The sequence below is a fragment of the Macrotis lagotis genome, chromosome 4, assembly GCF_037893015.1.
Source record: "Macrotis lagotis isolate mMagLag1 chromosome 4, bilby.v1.9.chrom.fasta, whole genome shotgun sequence".
Lineage (NCBI taxonomy): Eukaryota > Metazoa > Chordata > Mammalia > Peramelemorphia > Peramelidae > Macrotis > Macrotis lagotis.
The window spans coordinates 53074843-53090751 of NC_133661.1; the positions used below are offsets into that span (position 1 = coordinate 53074843).

Below are 15909 nucleotides of genomic sequence, written 5' to 3' on the forward strand. Positions count from 1 at the left end.
CCTCCGGGAACCGGCGCCGGGCGCGGCCCAGCCAATGAGCGGCGGCCCCGGCGGTGGCCCGATGCGGCTCCGCGGCCTCTTTGGCCGGCGCGGGCGGGGGGGGGGCGGGGCCGGCGGCGCCGGTCTCCGGGAGCCCCGGGCAGATTTCGCCGCGGCCCCACGCGGGGGGAGGGGCGCACACGGAGGCCCCACGCACACAGCAGACACGCGCGGGCCTCACGTTATAAACGTTTATTGACAGATGTACAAGGTCACAATCCCGGGCCCTCTCTCACCCCGGGCGGGCGCGGTCCGGCGGGGCACGGCTCGGGGGGCGCCGAGCCCCTCCCCCCGGGGTGCGCTCCAGCTCGCACCTCGGCCCCGGCCGGGCCCTGCTTCGGGGGTGCAAAGCTAGTGGGGAAGGGGGCCCCTGAGGTGCGGCCCGCAGCACGCTGCCCGCCCCGCGGTCCGGCTCGGCCCTTCTCTGCGGCTTCCTCCAGCCCCGGCACCGAGCCTTCTAGAGCCTTCCACAGCCTTCCACTCTCATCGTCTCTCTTAGAAATCACCAACCAGAAGCCTGCCCCAAAGCCTTCGGAGGGAAACACTGGAGAGCGAGTGGCCCGGCCCGGCCCGGGCACTGACCTCCACGGGCCGGCCGCGCGGGCCCACGCCGGCCCGGAGCCACGCGCGCTCGCGCACACGCACACCCGCGCACACACACACACGCACACACACAACTATAAATTAAATTCTATTTTCCCGTCTCTTCCTCCTCTATAAATTCGTTCCTAGCATCTGCTGGGAAGGCTTCAGGGCGCCGAGGAGGAAGGGCTGCCCTCCTCCTCCTCCTCCTCCCCACCCCCACGCTGGCTGCAAGGCTGAATCCTCCGGTTGCCATGGCTGCTGTTTCCTAGGAGAGAACTGAGAGCAGAAGCCGGCTTGGTGTGGGGAAGGAGAGGCTCCTAGGGGCTTTCTGTGTATATTGGGTGAGAGAGAGGGCAGTTGTGCATTGCTCATCCTCCAATTCCATTTTAATTTAAGGTTTTTGCTCCTTAAATATAATGTCCATCACCTTGGCTCAGTGCACTTCACCGAAAATTCTCCAGGTATTTCGCAGTCTGAGGATGAAAGTGGTCATCGTTAGCTTGGCATCTACAGACACGGATGGCCGTAACACATGTACATACAGACAGACACGGAGACGCATCCCCCCAAGGCGAATTCTGCTGGGGGAGCTGCCTCAGGGGGGCAAGGAGGCCCTCTGATGCCCTCTCTGGCTCCTTTTGCACCCAGAGCCCCAGAAAGCAGAGAGCTGGAGGCGGACGGGAGGCCACTGAACCCATCTCTCTCCCGTTCCCTTCCTTTCCCTGTCCTCCGGCCTCAGAGAACGGCCTGGGTGAGGAGTAGGGTTGAGGTGACCGTTGAGGAAGGCACCCCAGAGGCCCCATCACACCAGCTTGGCTGACAACCAAGGTCCTCCATTGTCTGCCACCTCCTAGGGACTGAGCTTACTGTTTCTCAGGACAGTCTCTTGGCAGGATGGGGAAGGGAAGGGAAAGAGCCTCAAACCCAGTGCCACCCACTCCCCAAAGCCCAAGCCATCACCAGTGACTTCCTAGAACCACCACTAGACTTGGGATGTTTGGAGAGGAGGGCAGGGAGCAGGCAAGGCCAGGCCCTCCTTTCGGGATGGCAGTAGGAGAGCACATCAGTTAGGAGGAGAACCTAAATCTACTAACAGAGACCCCCCCCCCATTTCCTGAACTCTAGGAAGCCCCACCAGCACAGGAATCCATGGGGTCAAATCAGTGCTCAAGGAGGAATCTCTGGGACAGAGCCCAGTATCAGGCTGGGTCCTCAATCACCCCTAGGATTCACTTTTGGGCAGATTCCAGGCCTCGACTCTGATGGGTGTCCCCTCAGGGATTCTTCAGGTGCCTCTGGGGCCATTTGTTGCCCCTGTGTCTTCCCCAGCTGCTACCCTCCCTCCCACCCACCCCACTCCCTGCTTGTGGTTCCCAGAGGCCCTGGCCTGTAGGTGAGGCTCTGGTGGGCAGCCCTACTTCCCCATGGATGCCTAAAGTGCAACAAGTTCTCTGAATCAGAACCAAACCCAAAGGGGGCTTCTGCTCATACTTGGACCTCAGAAGGGTGGTCTGGCGTCCACTATCCATGCAGAGAGGCCTGCACCTCTGACAATCTGCTACAGCTCGGGGTGCTCATCGTCTGTGCTTTGTGATACAGGGTCGTATCTCCAAAGTAACGGGCTCGATAGAGTAAACTTTCTTCTGCAAAAGAGAACAGTCGTTAGTCCAAAGAGTGGCAACCCATGGCGACCCACTCCCTTCCTAGGCTTGGAATTTGGAGGGCCAGGGCGAGGCAGCTCCAGGGTTGCATGTGTGGGAAGAGCTAATGGGTCAGAAGGGATGTGGCTTCTCTGGTGAGCCTGGCAGGCTATGCCTGGCATGATCTGGCAGGCAGCCTGTGACACCCATTTAGAGGTCATTCAGAGGTAAACTGGAGAGGCTGCTGAGATGCCCTATCATTGGCCTGAGCAGGGATGCCCAGTGAGGGCCAATGAAGAACCCAGGGGGTGTCTGGAACAGCCTCACTTTCTGGGACCCCCCCCCCCGACCCCACGCACTCTGCTGCTTCTCTTTCCAGCAGTTATTCCGGAGGTTGGCTACATAGTCATCCTCCACGTTGCGTTCCACTGTCTTCAAACTGGAACCGGTGAACTCTTCTCCAAAGTTATCAGACACATAGTAGGGCACTTTGAGATGCTCAGTTAGCCGCTTGTGGATGTGCCCCACTGACCTACCGCAGAACAGACAACATACAGGGTTTACCAAAGGGCATTTCTTAGCTCAGTCCCTCAACCAAAAAACCCTAATCTTCTGTGTCTTCCCATGATTATACAAGATCTGCCAGTCTGGTGTTGGTGGCTCTTCCTCTTGGTCAGGGAATTTGGGGAAGGGGGCCAGTGGTGGAAGAGAAGCTGAGAGACTTCAGCTCTTGTCCTGGTCCTGCTACCATCTTTGCTTGGGCTAGTCCCTCAGCTCCTTTATTGATCTGATGACTATTTGGGGTGCCTGCTGTGTATGTTGGGTATGGGGGTGTGGTATACAAATGCTTGTTTATTGGGACTTATTGGGAGAGAAGTCAGTAGGATACAGAGAGGAATTAGAGGACACAGGCCAAGACCTCCAGTTACTTAGAATCTAGCACCCAAGAACTCTTTAGAACAAGGGAGAGGTCAGCCTTGGTGATCTTTGGGGTCATTCCTCCAAGAACTCTCAAAATCATTGCCTGACAAGAAAAGAGAACCTCTGAATGGAGAGGAAACTTCTACTTGTTGGGCTCTCCCTATACTTACATTCTGAGGCAGACTGTCAGCCTTCCTCTAGCAGATAAGGGCTAAGTATCTCTGGGACCCCACTATCCCCCCCCCCCGAATATTAAGTGTGGGATAAAGAGAAACAAAGGCTTTGGGAAGCATGAGAATGGGCCAACTGAGGTCCTCTCACCTCCTTCCAAACAGAGAGGGGCTCTGGGTTGCAGAGGTCCCCCAATTTACTGAGCACCTTCCATGGAGGTACTTCAATGGGAGCTCCCAAGAAAGAATTGATTCTCTTGCCATTTAGACCAGTTTCTTGTACTATCTTCCAGAACCTATTCAAAGTGGGCCAAGGACGGGTGAGATCCTAATGGGAGGAAACTGATCCTTATTCTCCATACCTTTAGGAAAACTAAAAAATACAGGAGAAATGACACCTGCTGGTTTGGAAGCAGGGGAATGCGCTGGCTGTTGAGCAGAGACCTTCGTGTTCCACCTCCCAATTCCCTCACTTCCCCAGATACAAGAGGGTTGGAGAGTTCTGGGTACTAACGGTCTTTGGCTGAGACTGTATGGTGGGCTGGAGACCATCATCTGGCTGAGTGCTGACACAATTATCAGGATGAGGATGGGCATCAGCTGGACAAACAGCCCCAGGCCACCCTTGGAGGAAGAGACACACTGTCAATCTTAAAGTCAAGTTAGAAGCTGACTAGACACCCTGGAAGTGGTTCAGAAATGGGATTCCTGGCAGTTTCTAGTGGTGCCTCCTCCCCTCACTTCTAGAACCCTAGCCATAGTGTGCCATGCCATACACACTACTGATTGACAGGATAGGGCGGGGAGAGGAGAGGGGCCTATGTCACCCCAACACGGAGAGGAGGCTAAACCAGGGTTGGCTGATGGGGGCTCCTAGTGGCCTCTCCAGGAATAGACTCCAACTTCTGTCCCAAATAGTCCTAAGAAGAGGCCTTGAGTGGAGTGTGTCTCCCTCTAGTGTTTGAATGCTGGCAGAAGCCACCAGCAGCACCCTGAGAACCAAGGCCTGGTTGGGGGAGGCCCTCCCTCCACATAGTCCCCCTCTCTTCTTTCCTCTCTGCCCAGGCTTCACTCACATCAGCCTGGTTTTCCCGGCGGTCGGGCCGCTGATGGTAGGTGTATCTCATGCGGCCGTTGCTGTAGACATGGATGTTACCTGGGGGCCAGAGGGAGACTGGTCAAGCCCCAAGGCTATGGAGGGGAGGGGACCAGCAGGAGGAATCATAGGGGTCTTACTGGAAGGAAAGCCGCCGCCAAAGAACATATTGAAGAGGTCCTCCGGAGAGATGTCAGCTTCGAAGCCCCGGTGGAAGTCACCGTGACCCTGGCCCTGCCAGGCGGCCTGGCTCTTCTCATCCCCAAATTGGTCATACTGCCTCCTTTTTTCAGAGTTGCTCAGCACTCCATAGGCGGTACCAATGGCTGCAAAGGAGAGGAAATGTCAGGTCTGCCAAGAGGCTGGCTGAGACCCAGGATGTTAAGTATTGGATAAAGAAATTTGAAAAGGAAGGAAGCTTGGTGTTCCCATGTCTTGCCCTGAATAAGCTGGAGGGGGACAAGAGGCTGCTAGGTGGCCAATGGCCAAGGGACCCCTGGGAGCAGGAGGCTGCCAGGCTTCTGCCTTCGGTGAGAGGCTGAGCCCTCAAGGAGAACACACCCTGAGGATGAAGAGCCCAAAATTGCAGGGGGGTTTCCAGTCTAACAAGCTGCACTACTACAATCTGCTCAAGTTATTATCTACAATAGGAGGGCACACCTGGGAAGGAACCTTGAGCATCCCTCAAAATACAGAAGCAATTCTAGAAATAAGCTAGGAAACTGGGTTCTAATGGAAAATGCCTTTGGCCCCCTGATACCTCTTGTCTTTTGGGATGCAAGGCCCTTTTTCCTATGCCTCAGACTCAGCATTTCTTAGGTGAGGCATTCCCTAGACTGTACTGGGGGAGTAACCAGTAACCTAAGTTACCGAAAGTCTTGGCACCAAGCTTCTCTAACCTCCCTTACTGTTGCTACCACTCCTTGAAAAAATGTGCTTCAGAACTTGGCAGGTGGTAGGTCAAGTGGGATGGCAAGCCTACTCTGGGGGACTGGAAGGCTGCCACTGGAGAAATGGTGACAAGTTCAAGATGACATACTTGGCCTGAGAAGATGGCAGCAATGATGGAGAAACATCAATGAAATGGTGGCCTCGGTCCAGCATGTTTCCCCTTGCCTTCTCTGGGATCTGGATAGTAGTCCCTGTGATACTCTGGGGGACCAATTCCCTGTAGCCTTAAGGCTCAGACAACCCAGGGGAAATCAGTAAAGGTCCATCTACTTAATGTCTCCAACTTGGCCCCAAAACTTGAGCCTTTAGCTCAAGGGATTGCTTGAGTTTAGATTTGATGCTTTCAGGTCCAGGCTTTTCCTGGAAGAAAGCAGGGTGCTGACAGCTGAGGCAGTCTAGGGCAGCACAACCTCCATCTCACCCCAGAGGTCAGGATGACACGCTAAGGCTTTGGATGATAAGGAGGGAAGCAAGGATCACTTTTCCTCCCTTTGTTTATCATGCAAATAATATGGTCCAGACCAGGAACTTCTTCAATGCAGGGATGGGCTGACCTGGTTCTATAGCCCAGAGCCCATTGGAGCTTACTGCCTCTCTCAACAAGGAGAAGCCCTATATGGTCTGGCTTGGACAGACACCTCCTAGGAAGGGGCTAGAGCTGGGTAGGTAGGTTTTCTGGTCCTTTCAGTGGCCCCCTCTTACGCTGTTCTTTACCATCTCTGCTAGATTCTTTCTCACTTCATTCAAAATGTCTTTCTAAGGTTACCCAGTGATGTAGTCAACAAATTCCATAACCTTATTCTTCAGTTCTCTTCTTCTTGGCCATCTTCGATCATCATCATTAGCCAGGCACCTCCCCATCTACCCCAACCATCAGGGAAGAATGCTACCCAAGGCACAACCCTTGGTCTTCTTCTCTTCCTCTCCACCATCTCTTTCTTTTCCACCTTATTTACTCCCATGTCTTTCAACTACCACATTGATGCTTTCGAATTTTTAGCTCTCTTAAGCTCTGGACTAGGTGGTTCTTAACATTTTTTTTCCCTTACAGACCTCCAGGCAGTCTGATGAGGCCTAAGGATCCCTTCTCAGAATCATGTATTTAAATGCACACAATAAAATTGGATTACAAAAGAAACTAATTATATTGAAATAAGTAACATCAAAATATTTATTAAAAATTCAGATATCAGGTTAAGAATCCCTAATCTTGACTCACATCTTTAAGAGTCTAATGCAACTTAAATGTATCACCATTTACCCAAACACTGCGGTGTTCTCGCTGATGCTTCCTTTCCTTTCTCACTTTCAATAAGTTACAAAGTCCTGCTGTTTCCTCTTTCTCTACTACAGCTACTGCTCTCTCCTCACCTAGGCTCTCTGAGGTTGAGCTTGGGTCCCTTATATTGAGCTCTCTGTACATGTTGCTCCTCTAAAATCCTCATGGATCCCCTCTCCCCTAGTGGACAGAACTGGATGCATTGGCCTCTTGTCCGAGGCCCTCTAGAATTTGGGGCCACACTGCCTGACCAGGTGCATCTTGGGCCTCTCCTTCAGGGGCTCTTTGCTCTACTTGTTAAATGCCTTTCCTATGGCTGGAATGTCCTGTAAAACTCAACTCCTCCAGCTCTGAGTTTGGGTCACCCCACCTCAGATTCACTTCCTATGGCACTATGTTAACTATAAGAGAGTCAATAAGGGTTCCTGTCCCCCCCCCAAAAAAAAAACTGAGAGGATTAGGAAAAGATTTTTGGAAGGGACACATTCTAGTCCCCCTACCCAGACTAAGCTGTGAGGGCAGGGCAGGGACTGGGTCTTTAACTCTGTAGTTCCTCCCAAAGACTAGACAGAGTAGGTGCTTCACAGGCCATTGGATAAAAATGCTTTAATGAGCTCAGGAAAATGGGCCCTCACCTTTAAAAGCCTCTGTGGCCCCAGGGGCACGGTTCTTGTCCGGGTGAAATTTGAGAGCCAGTTTTCGATAGGCCTTCTTTAGGTCTTCTTCTGAAGCTTCTCTGCTCACACCCAGGATCTCATAGTAGTCTTTACACTGCTTCACCCTGGAGATGAGAAGGAGCCAGGGATGACTATCACCTTTACTCCTCCTGGAGAGATAGGTCTGTCACTGAGGCTCAGGGGGCCCACCCCACCTTCACATGAGAGGGAGAAATCATATGAAGGTAAGGTTTCATTTCAGGGCAGGGGCTTTTAAGAGTCAACTCTTCTCTAAACTAAAAGGACCTTGTAGAATTGTAAAGAAAACCCCAAATCTCCTAAATATTCAATCTGTGATTAAAAAAAAAAACCTCACTAAAGAACAGAAAAGCATAGGTCTAGTGATTAACCTAGACCTTCTGTCTCAGGATTTAAAAGAGTGTTTTAGGAGAAATTTTAGTTTGGAAAAGAATGTTAACCCTGGCCTGGAATTCTGGCCTATTCTTCCCCAGGCTTCTCCACCCACTGCATTTACAGCGTACACTGGATGGAAGGAAATGTAGGGCGAATGTGATGAGGCCTATTGGTGGTGCTGATTGGGCCACAGGATGGTCTCTTCCCAATAATTACTGCTTGTAAATGCTGAGCTGGGCAATGAATTGAGCCTTGCAGGCCCCCTAATAATCTATGTCTCATTCTATGGAATGATAAAACATATTCAAAGAATTCTTGCTTCATAGAAAACAAAACATTTTATCTCTGTGATCTCACATAATCCTCACAATAACTCTCTGGAATAAAATACACAAGTATCACTGCCTTCTTTTGATGGATGAAGCTGACAGAATTTGTCCAAAGTCACAGATGGGCTGGGATTTGAACTTGGGTCTTCTGAGTCCATTCTCCTGCTTCTGTCTCTACCCTAACAGAAGAGTAACATTACACTGACTCATGCCCTACATATTTTTGGTGGGGGGAAGTGTAAGAGAGAAGTAGGAAGATTCATCCTCCTCCACTTCTGGCAGAGATGTTTGAATTGGTCAGGGGATAGCTGGGTGAGTTAATGGGAGGAGGTAAAGGAGATTTGACTTTAGTCAATGTTGTTATGGGCACTGGGAGAGTCAAAGAGAGGTTTTTAATTCATTAAGCCTCCAAAGGTTCTTGAAAAGTGATTATGATCATATGATTCTCTGTCTGCTTCACTGGGTCCCATCCTCCACACCCAACTGGACAGGGGACACTAAGGTACCTTCAAACATGTGAAAGCCAATACCAATGCCACGGGCTGCCCACCTTTTCACAGCTTCCATCTGGTCCTGTGTGTAGCCTTTCGTGCCCTCTCCACCAGCCTCACCATTGGCAGAAGGGCTTTCTCCCCCACCTGTTTTCCGGTGAGAACTGGCTGTATCTTTTGGCCTGGTCTGGCTGTGAGAGGTCTGACCATTTTGAGTGAGAGATTCAATCAATGCTGAGCAAAGTAGAGAAAGAAAAAAGTGTCAAGATTTTGTTTAACTCCATCTCTTGCAACCTAAAGTTTGCTCTCTTTATGTTCCCAGGCACAATGAGGAAGAGGCTTCACTGAGAAGGCCCAGTGCCTCCTTCCCGAAGGTTGGCTCCATTCTGCTCAGTCTTAGGGCTGCCTTATGCTCCAGACCTACCCCTTGTAGGGGATAGTCTTGGGGTAGGTCAATGTGTATGGGGTCTTTTAGTTAATAAGGCACTCTCAAACACCAATGCAATTCCGGTGTAATGGTTCAAACGATCAAGAGCCATTCTATTCTACTCAGACCATTATAGAAATTACTGGAAGGTTGTTAATCTCACCCCCCCCCAAGTCAAATAAAGTTTCTTCCTTATATGAATGTTTCTAAACTAGTAATCTCTCTTTCTGATGTGTTGCCAATAAACCAAGCTGGGAAATCCCAAGCAGGCACCTAGCACTTTCACCAAAACAATCCCAGTCCAAACTTTTTATGGATACACTTGATTTTCATTATAATGATCCTCTGAAAAGTCAGAAACACCACATAACACTATTCTGAATAACCAGCTTCCACCATCCTCTCTCTGATTTTTGCTTTGCTCCTTGTACACTTGTAGAATAAGCAAAAGGGAAGGAAAAAAGACCCAGTGGAATATAAAATTTTTTTCCTTTTCAGACCTTTCATAGCTAAAAATTCAATTTCTAACTAAGATGCAATACAAAGTTCAATCATATCAATACATTTTTGCCACTTTAATCCTCTTGAAATGGACGAACTAAAAGGGTTCAATTGTAGCCCATCTGGAACTGTCTATTGTTATTTTGCTTACTGCTCCCAGTATCACAATAAAAATTATTTGATCTACAACTTTCTGGTCTTGTGTTTTTCTTCCTTTAGACCTGGTGGTGGTGGTGGTTGGTTTTGCTTGTTTTGCCTTTCTTGTTTTTTTTTTTTAGATTTTTTTCAAGGCAAATGGAGTTAAGTGGCTTGCCCAAGGCCATATGGCTAGGTAATTATTAAGTGTCTGAGGCCAGATTTGAACTCTGGTACTCCTGACTCCAAGACCAGCCCTCTATCCACTGCACCACCTAGCCGCCCCTCTTGTTTTTTTTTTGTTTTTTTTGTTTTTTTACTTTTTACTTCTTTCCTGCTTGGATATGGTCCAGGGAGATCAGTAGACAAATATGTTTAGCTTTCACATTCTTTACAGAGATCCCCTTGTTCAAACTCTTAAGTCACTTCGATTCCAGTTATTCACTTGAAGTTGAGAAACAATATGAGCTTTTGGGGATGGGATGGGGTCGGCTGGGGAGAGAGGGTAGGAAAAAAACACTAAAAAGCTGCTCTGGCAGCCACTGTTAGGACTGGCTCTTCCATGCAAAGTATCTTCCTACAGAATGGTGCTGGCTTTTGTGCAGCTGAGGAGGCAGTGTAGAAGTGATGGTATATCAAAGTAGGAAGGGCTGTAGCCCTGCTCATGGGAGGCTTGGTGTCTGTGTGGTCATGCAGAACTTAACAGGGTTAAGAGAAAGAAGAGAGACGTGAAGCCTAAGTCAGGCACTGCTGTGAACTTTGTAAAGATGAGCTGCAACAGCCCCTCCAGGAGACCCTATGGCTAACATGGATGACAAGGAGAGATCATGGAATTTGAGGCTGTTAATTTACAGATGAGGAACCTGAGGGGCAGAGAGGTAATTCAAAGCTAGGATGGGCATCCAGGCTCCAGAACCTCTATTATGCTATACTGCCTAAGATGACTTTGTTTGAAAGCAGTACCAGTTGAGGGCATCAGAGCAGAGGGCATCCAATAGACAGCAATGGCTGAAAAGGGTGTTTCATGTCAGAACTCCAGACTGGACTCCTAGCTATTTCTCAAATTCCATTTTCCACTTATTTTTGTCTTTCTTTTGTGCCTTGAATATAACATTCATTTCTGCCTATCAGAATTCATCTTCATTTAAGGCTCAATTCAAGTACATTATTATTATTATTATTATTTAGTTTTTGCAAGCCAATGGGGTTAAGTGGCTTGCCCAAGGCCACACAGCTAGGTAAATATTAAGTGTCTAAGGCTGAATTTGAACTCAGGTCCTCCTGACTCCAGGGCCGGTGCTCTATCCACTTCACCACCTAGCCACCCCCAAGTACCTTTTTTTAAAAAAAACTTTATGACAAGTGTTCCTGACTTGTTAGAGCTCTCCCCTTATCAAATTATCTTGTCTTAGCTTACCAATACACCTAATTCCTTCTCCCCAGCCCCCCCCCCCCAATACAGATATGTCCCAAGGTCCATTTTTGGTGGTTTTGTCGTTCTGGGAGATGAAGACCCAGGGATCCAAAACATCTCTGGGCTGAAAAAAAGGGAAACTTTCTGGGTGTGTTTACCATCTACACTCTCGGTTTGAGAGCTGAATAGGAACTCATCAAGAGAGGTTCTTTACTCAAATGTATCGTTCTTCTATGAGGCAGTTGCTGTCTTAATCTTAGTAAACATGATCTGAGTCAGCAGTTGGGCAACAGAGAGGCTCACTCTGAACTGGCTCTGTCGGGGCTGGGGAGAGGGAAAGTGGCACTTGGAGTGAAGCTGACTGGTGGTCCACCTCGGAAGGGAGAGGTGAGGATGGGAGCGGCTGGACAAAGCCGTTTGTCCTCAATTAAGCGGGGAGTCCCTGAATCTGGGGAAGAGACAAATTTAAAGACCATGTTCTCAATTTTCTCTGAGTTGTAAACCCTAAGTTGAGGTCATATTGCAACTATTTGTGATAGAAATTGTCTTCTTTCCAAGGACAGAGATATGAGCTATAAGAATGATACCCTGCCTTGTGACTTTGCAAGAAGCTGTTACTGGCACTGAGTCCATGTGTTCAGATGAACGCTTGGGAAGGTTTCTGTCAATGGACAGAATGTTAGGACCCTTCTCCCCATGTAACAAAAGCAGAATTTTTTTTAGAAATAGACTTGTTCTCACTCCCAGCTTAGGTCCCAGAATCCAGGAATTAAACTCAGAATTCTTAGTTCCAAGCTCTCTAGGAGCTCCTTGTTTGGAGGGGTAAACTGTTTGAGGGCAGGGCCTTTGTCCCCTCAGCACTTGGCCTAGTCCTGTCCACCATACACATCTGACACTGGATTGAGTCCCCATCTCATTAGCTCACATTGCCTCCAACTCCCAAATTCTCTGGAAGTATTTAGGGCAATGCTCTCATGGTGCTAAGGCAATGTTTTCCCACCTGCCCATGCAGAGCTCTCCCTGACTCACTTTCTGCCCTGAAGACAGACCACAGCCCCAGCATAAGCCATGGATGCATCTGGTGACCCAAAAGCCAATTCTGAAGGCAAAGACTGCAGTGGGTCCTTGGTCCCAGAGATACACCAACATTTAAAAAACTGTTTTTATTGGATTTACCGGAGGTTTCTTATATTCTTGTAGTAGCAGAACCATGGAATCTTTTCTATTTTTAGGTTTCTGCAAGGCAAATGGGGATGTGGCTTGCCCAAGGCCACACAGCTAGGTAATTATTAAGTGTCTGAAATCAGATTTCAACCCAGGTACTCCTGACTCCAGGGCCAGTGCTTTATCCACTATGCCACCTAGCCACCCCCCAGAACCATGGAATCTTGTTAGTTGAGGGAAAATGCTTCAGTAATCCAAAAAGCTGTTTTGGAGTTTGGTTTTTTTCAGCTTATTCTCGAGATGTGTCTACTCGAGATACCTACCATCCAAATGCTTGGTATCCCCACCCTGCCCTTTTTCTGAAAGCTGTTTGAAAATGTACTTGTCCCATGCATCTTTGATAATTGTTGAGTTCTTGCCTGGGTATCAGATGTGGAACACCAATCATGTGCTCGGAAAAGTCCTGAATCTTCCTCTGATTTAGGACCCTATTCTGAATATGGAATGTTCATAAAAGAATGACCAAGAGCTGGGATCTGAGCTCTTCTTCCTCCTGTAATGGCCTCAAAGCTCATTTTACCTAATTGAAACTGACCCTGGAAGGTTAACTCAGACTGCCCCTTTAGAGCCAGTTGAATCCTAGTCTCTAGTGACTGTTCTAGATAGGGGCACCTAGGTAGTGGATAAGAGTACCAGCTGTGGAGTCAGGAGGACAGGAATTTGAATCCAGCCCCAGACTCTTGCCATTTACTAGCTGTGTGACCTTAAGTCACTTAACTGATTGCCTCACATCCAGGGCCATCTTCAGTCGTTCCTGATGGCACTGGAGGGGAAAGTGAGGCTAGTGACTTAGCACAGACGTCCTCACTCAAATCCAATTCAGGAACTTGTCACGGCATCATCTCCCTGATATTATTGTCTTAAGGATGAAGGACAAACATCATCATCATTATCATCATGATGTTCTAGATATATAGATGTCTATAAACAGATATCTATAGATAACTATATCTCTATCTATCTATATATATCTCATATATACGTATCTATATCTATATCTATCTACCTGCTTCTTCTTGGGTATCTCTGATGATGTACCCTCATTTGTGTAGATTAAATATATCATAAAAAGACTTTCTACTTTAAGCAAATATCTCTAAGCCTCTTCCTCTGATAGTTATGGTGGATTGTCCCCCAGATGGAAGAGCATCAGCAATCCCTGGGTTCTCCTCCGTTTCATTATGGGATTACTACAGGGCTGACATTAAAAAAAAAAGTCAGGGGGGTATGAAAGAACTCTTAAAAGTTGTAAATGGGATGAAGGGTGGGGGCAGTTCTTGAATAGAATTCTGCCCTCTCATCAGAGTATCTTTAATCAAGTCATTGAACCTTCTGGAACTCTACGGCAAATATTCACCCCTATAAAAGGCAGACTACTTTAGGGCCTTCAGTTGTATTTTTTTTGTTTTTATTTTTCTTCTCTTGGGGAGGGGGAAGGGAAGGAGAAGAAAAATTTGGAGCTCAACCTTAGAAAAATGTTGAAAACTATCATTACATGTAATTGTAAAAAATACAATGCTATTTACAAAAAAATGAACGTTAAAAATTGTCTTTATATGCAACTAGGGAAAAAATAAGATAATTAAAAAAAAAAAAAGGATGTCCTTCCCATTGCCCTGTACCTCCATGCTCTTTCCCCGGCCTCTCAAGCCCCGCCAGCACTGGACGTGCCAAGGACGCCGGGGCTGCATCCGGACTCGGAAAGCCACCGAGTGTCATGTGCGGCACCCGGCACCCGCGGCTGCCCGGCCACCACTCACCCTAGTCCCCCGCCTGGCATGCGATGCGTCACATGATGTCACATGACGCCCCGGCGCTGGAGGGTGAGGGACTCTATTCGGCTTTGGCCTGATAGACCTCTCCCGCCCTGGGCCTTAACTGGGCGCGTCGCCCCATGGGCCGCCGGGGCATTCCATCCCGGGGGCACCCCGGGCCCGATGCCCACCCTCCAGCGAAGAGGAGCTTCTCTCCGGGCGCCGGGGACCGGCAACCACGCTGCCCGCTGGGAAGTGTAGTTCGGCTTGGCCCGCTGCCCCCGCCCCCTCCCCCACGGAGCGCCTGGGAGCGCGCAGCCTCGTTCCGCCGGAACTACGAGTCCCGAGACGCTCCGCGAGCGCGGTCCGGCGCCCGCCCCTCCCCCCGAGTCCCGGCTTCCCAACCGTAGTTTGTCCCCAAGTTGCTGAGTCGGCGGACTACAGCTCCCAGCATGCCCCGGTGCCCCGCAGCGCGCAGGCGCGGCCGGGCCTGGCCGCCCGCGGCCCCCTCCCCCAGCCCCCTCGGCCGTTTCTCGCCTCGGCCCGCGGCGCTTCCCCGGCGGCCCTCGGCCCCCGCCGCCCGGCCCCGGCCCCGGCCGGCCGCCCCGGCCGGCGGCGCCGCGCACTCACCGAGCACCCGCGGCGTCGGGTAAAGCCTCTGTGCCTTCTCCAGGAAGCGCAGCGCCCGCTCGGGCTGGCGGCTCTTGATGGCGCCGAGGGCGATGGCTATACAGCGCTCGGCCTCGTCTTTATTGGATTCCATGGCGGAACCGGGGCGCGAGGCAGGAAGGCGGACGGAGGCCGGCGGGGAGGGTGGATTTCGCCAGCGGCCGGCGCCTACTGGGAGGGGAGGGGGCGGCGCGGGGAGATGACGTCACAAGCCCCGCGCCCCCGCCGCGGCCGAGGCCTGTGCGGAGCGGCGGAGCGGCCCGGGGGGCGCCCGAGGCCGGGGCGGGGCGGCGGGGCGGCCCGGGGGGCGCCCGAGGCCGGTGTGCCGGGCCCGGCGACCCCGCCCGCAGCCGCTCTGAGGCCGGAGGGTGGGCGGCCCGAGGGCGGCCTTGGCCGGGGCCAGGGGGCCCAGCCCGACTGTGTGCCCCGCTGCAGGACTCCGAGGAGGTCGGGCCGTGCCCGGGGCCGATAGCAGTCAGCGGGACCTGGGTTCAGATCCGGCCTCAGACACTTCATAGTGACCTATGTGGGGCCTTGGGCAAGCCGCTTCACCCCCTGCCTGGAAAAAACCTAAAAAGTAAAAAAAATGTAAGCACTTGTTTACAGACAAGACATCCATAGGAAAAATTGGCGATGAGAGATGAAAGGTATTGACTTCGGGGGGAGCCAGGGAGCGAGCGGATCCCAGGCGCGGTGAGAGGGGTCGGGGTCACCGGACGCCGGTGTTTGAAGAAGACTGGAAAGGTGGGGGGCCAGGCGACTGATGGGCTGAACCCCCAAGAGAGACTAGATGTGCTCCAAGAAGCGATCGGGAGTAGGAGGAGGATGTGTCAGACCTGCGCTTAGGAATACCAGTTTAATTTTTCTGGGGAGGATGGACTAGAGCAGAAAAAAAGCATGGAGACGATCACTTTTCAAATCTACCTTCATATTTCTCCAATCTGAATCCTATTCAACCCACAACTTCCCTTTAAAATAAACTGGACTATTTGCCATTCCGTAAACACTTGACCTTCAGACCCATTTCCCTGTCCCCACTTCCTCTACTGTGATGTTTGCTCAGATCTCTTCTGCATAACTCTAGCCTCAATAGCACTTTAAACTTGAATGCGTTTCTTCTAAGTCATTTCTGGATAGTCTTGCTTATACATCTTTTTGTTTCTACTTAGCATAATATCTTATACATAGAAAGGGTGCAAGATGAGTATTTGCTG

At 50.4% G+C, this 15909-nt stretch overlaps 1 protein-coding gene across 2 annotated transcripts; it reads right to left on the reverse strand.

Moving 5' to 3' along the window:
- Positions 1 to 216: 216 nt before the first annotated feature.
- On the reverse strand, positions 217 to 14873 carry DNAJB12 (DnaJ heat shock protein family (Hsp40) member B12). 2 transcript variants are annotated; one of them, XM_074232801.1, is made up of 9 exons: positions 14657 to 14873; positions 8631 to 8805; positions 7317 to 7462; positions 4592 to 4777; positions 4432 to 4511; positions 3870 to 3979; positions 2624 to 2796; positions 2116 to 2267; positions 217 to 1097 (listed from the first exon to the last, which is right to left on the reverse strand). In XM_074232801.1, exons 1-8 carry the CDS (start codon positions 14787 to 14789, stop codon positions 2146 to 2148), a joined length of 1125 nt encoding a protein of 374 aa, XP_074088902.1. In that variant the 5' UTR covers positions 14790 to 14873; the 3' UTR covers positions 217 to 1097; positions 2116 to 2145. The 2 variants fall into 2 exon arrangements, with proteins under 2 accessions (XP_074088902.1, XP_074088901.1); XM_074232800.1 differs by lacking the exon at positions 14657 to 14873 and adding an exon at positions 13895 to 14024.
- Positions 14874 to 15909: the final 1036 nt, after the last annotated feature.

Coding starts and splice junctions, on each gene's coding strand:
- DNAJB12 (XM_074232801.1), bottom strand. CDS start 14,789: ATGGAATCCAATAAAGACGAGGCCGAGCGCTGTATAGCCATCGCCCTC. Junction 4,778..7,316: donor GGCCACAGAGGCTTTTAAAG/GTGAGGGCCCAT, acceptor TCTCCTTTGCAG/CCATTGGTACCGCCTATGGA. Junction 4,512..4,591: donor TGGCGGCGGCTTTCCTTCCA/GTAAGACCCCTA, acceptor TCTGGCCCCCAG/GTAACATCCATGTCTACAGC.